This window comes from Octopus bimaculoides, chromosome 3 (genome assembly GCF_001194135.2).
Source record: "Octopus bimaculoides isolate UCB-OBI-ISO-001 chromosome 3, ASM119413v2, whole genome shotgun sequence".
Lineage (NCBI taxonomy): Eukaryota > Metazoa > Mollusca > Cephalopoda > Octopoda > Octopodidae > Octopus > Octopus bimaculoides.
Genome location: NC_068983.1, coordinates 118,418,283 through 118,420,462, shown reverse-complemented (window position 1 = coordinate 118,420,462; position 2,180 = coordinate 118,418,283). Strand labels below are relative to the sequence as shown.

Below are 2,180 nucleotides of genomic sequence, written 5' to 3'. Positions count from 1 at the left end.
TTAAAAATCATTCTCAGATATGGCTGTTATGTGTTAGGTTCTGTTTTGCAAAAGAAGTTTGATAAGACTGAAATATGTTTGGAGTTGTCACTGTAACTACTAAAGATCAGATTCATTCCTACATAACCACATTTACATTTTTATCCATTTAAATTCTGGAGTCTTCTTTGTCCCTCTTGACAGTAATCATCATCAACACTAATCTTTTATCTTCTGATTACATGTGTACTTTAAAGAGATTAGAAATCCTTCTTTATTTATTGTATATATGTATATATATCAGCTCTCTCTTAACTGTATTCCAGAAAGTTGCGCTTACCTTTGTGGTAAATACTCCTGATTGCAGAAAATGATTAATCATTTGATCTTTGTTTAATAATTGATGATCAACATAATCTCTTTGTAACACCCAAATCAAAGATGGTTGCACATTTCGGACCATTCTGGACTAGAATATATTAAAGACTGATGATATTTCAATAAATTTTAAAATAATCACAATGCTTTTTCTAAAATGCTTTAGTTATAATGCACTGAAATCATATCAAAATTTCATAGATATACAATATTCTCAAACCAAAGTTTAAAGATAATCAAGTACTTTTAATTGTAAATCTCGTTCTTACAATATGGGTTAGTATATCAATAATTTCTTTCATCTTTACTGGGAAAATATTATTGTTATAATACTAGCAATATATTTTTCAACTTATGTTTTACAAAAGTATTTTATAAAAGAATAATGTATTTATGCATCATATACAAGTAACTGAATAATCATAAAGCTATGTAGAGCTGGTGATCCATTAAACAGTTTGAGAGAAATTAATATGCAAATCTATTTTCAAAATGGATTGAGATATATCTAAGGTAATATAAAAAGAAAAGTATGAGCTATATAAAAAGAAAACAATTGACATACTTTGGAAATATATTAAATAGTAAATATCTATTTTGGAAAGGCAAAACTATTTCAACCATTTACTTTTTAATCCAAATAAATGAAAATATATATATTTTTCTCTAGTTTCCATCTGGAATTTTTTTATAAGACAATGAATAGATTTTTTTCATGTGGCAATTTTCATTAAACACAATTACTTCACATAACAAGCACAAGGCCTGAAATTTGGGTTGAAAAGGCAAAGTTTAGCTCAGCAGGATTTGAATTCAGAACAAAGAACTGGAAGAAATACTGCAAAGCATTTCTGCTGACTCTGTAATTATTCTGCCAGCTCTTTTATTAGACATATTTATTAGACACCTTTATTAGACATATTCAATCTGTTAGTAGTAAAGGTTCTGAAGAATACTTCACAATAGTCACTGATATATATTATTACTAATTTAGACAGGTAAATTCATTGATAAGGTTTAGTAATCTTGAAGCACATTTTACTTTTTTACTTGTTTCAGCTTGCCGGTTGTGGCCATGCTAGAGTAGCACCATTAAAATGTTATGATTTTATTTTTAATCAAGAACAATTAAAAGAATTCTAAAATGAACAGAAGAAAATGTCAAAGCCCATAAAATAATGATAAATGTATTCGATTAAATTTTACTAAGTGAAATGCTGAGCACAAATAAATGGGTTGGTGTTAGGAATGACATCCAGACATAAAAAAAACTTGCCAAAGCAGGCATTGGAACTCAATGCAGTCCTTAGGCTCACTAGATTTTTTCAAACCATCCAACTCATGGAGCATGGATGTTAAACAATGCTGATGCTGAATAAAGATATCTCAAATCTTGTAGCAAGCAAATTCATTTCTACACCCACATAAATTTAAAATTTTACTTTACTGCACAGACAAGCTGCGTGGTAAGAAGCTTGCTTCTCAAGTATATGGTTCTGGGGTCAGTCCTACTGCTTGGAACCTTGGGCAAGTGTCTTCTACTATAGCGTCAGGCCAACCAAAGCCTTGTGAGCAATTTCAATAATGGCTGAAATTGCATCTGAACCTCCAGCCAATAATTGATGAAGAATTGGTGATCTTGTGTGTTTTCTGTTCACCTGTGTATTTAGTATATGCACACTAATACAAGACCCACATTAGACTACTCACTGTATCACTATCAAACCAAGAGTTTAACTACAGTCTGTCCATAGCACTTAGTGTTACCTGCCACTCTTTGAATCTTCTAGATACCAATACCTCTCATATATATAAGATCGGAA

The 2,180-nt window shown here is 30.4% G+C and overlaps 1 protein-coding gene across 5 annotated transcripts in view; it reads right to left on the bottom strand.

Moving 5' to 3' along the window:
* The window catches only part of LOC106868417 (tubulin monoglycylase TTLL3), a 110,671-nt gene that overhangs the window by 47,068 nt on the left and 61,423 nt on the right, over window positions 1-2,180 (bottom strand). For all 5 annotated transcript variants that reach the window (XM_052966486.1, XM_052966487.1, XM_052966485.1 and 2 more), the window contains exon 7: window positions 320-448. In XM_052966486.1, the coding sequence (XP_052822446.1) occupies window positions 320-448 (129 nt within the window). The remainder of the gene's footprint in view (window positions 1-319; window positions 449-2,180) is intronic.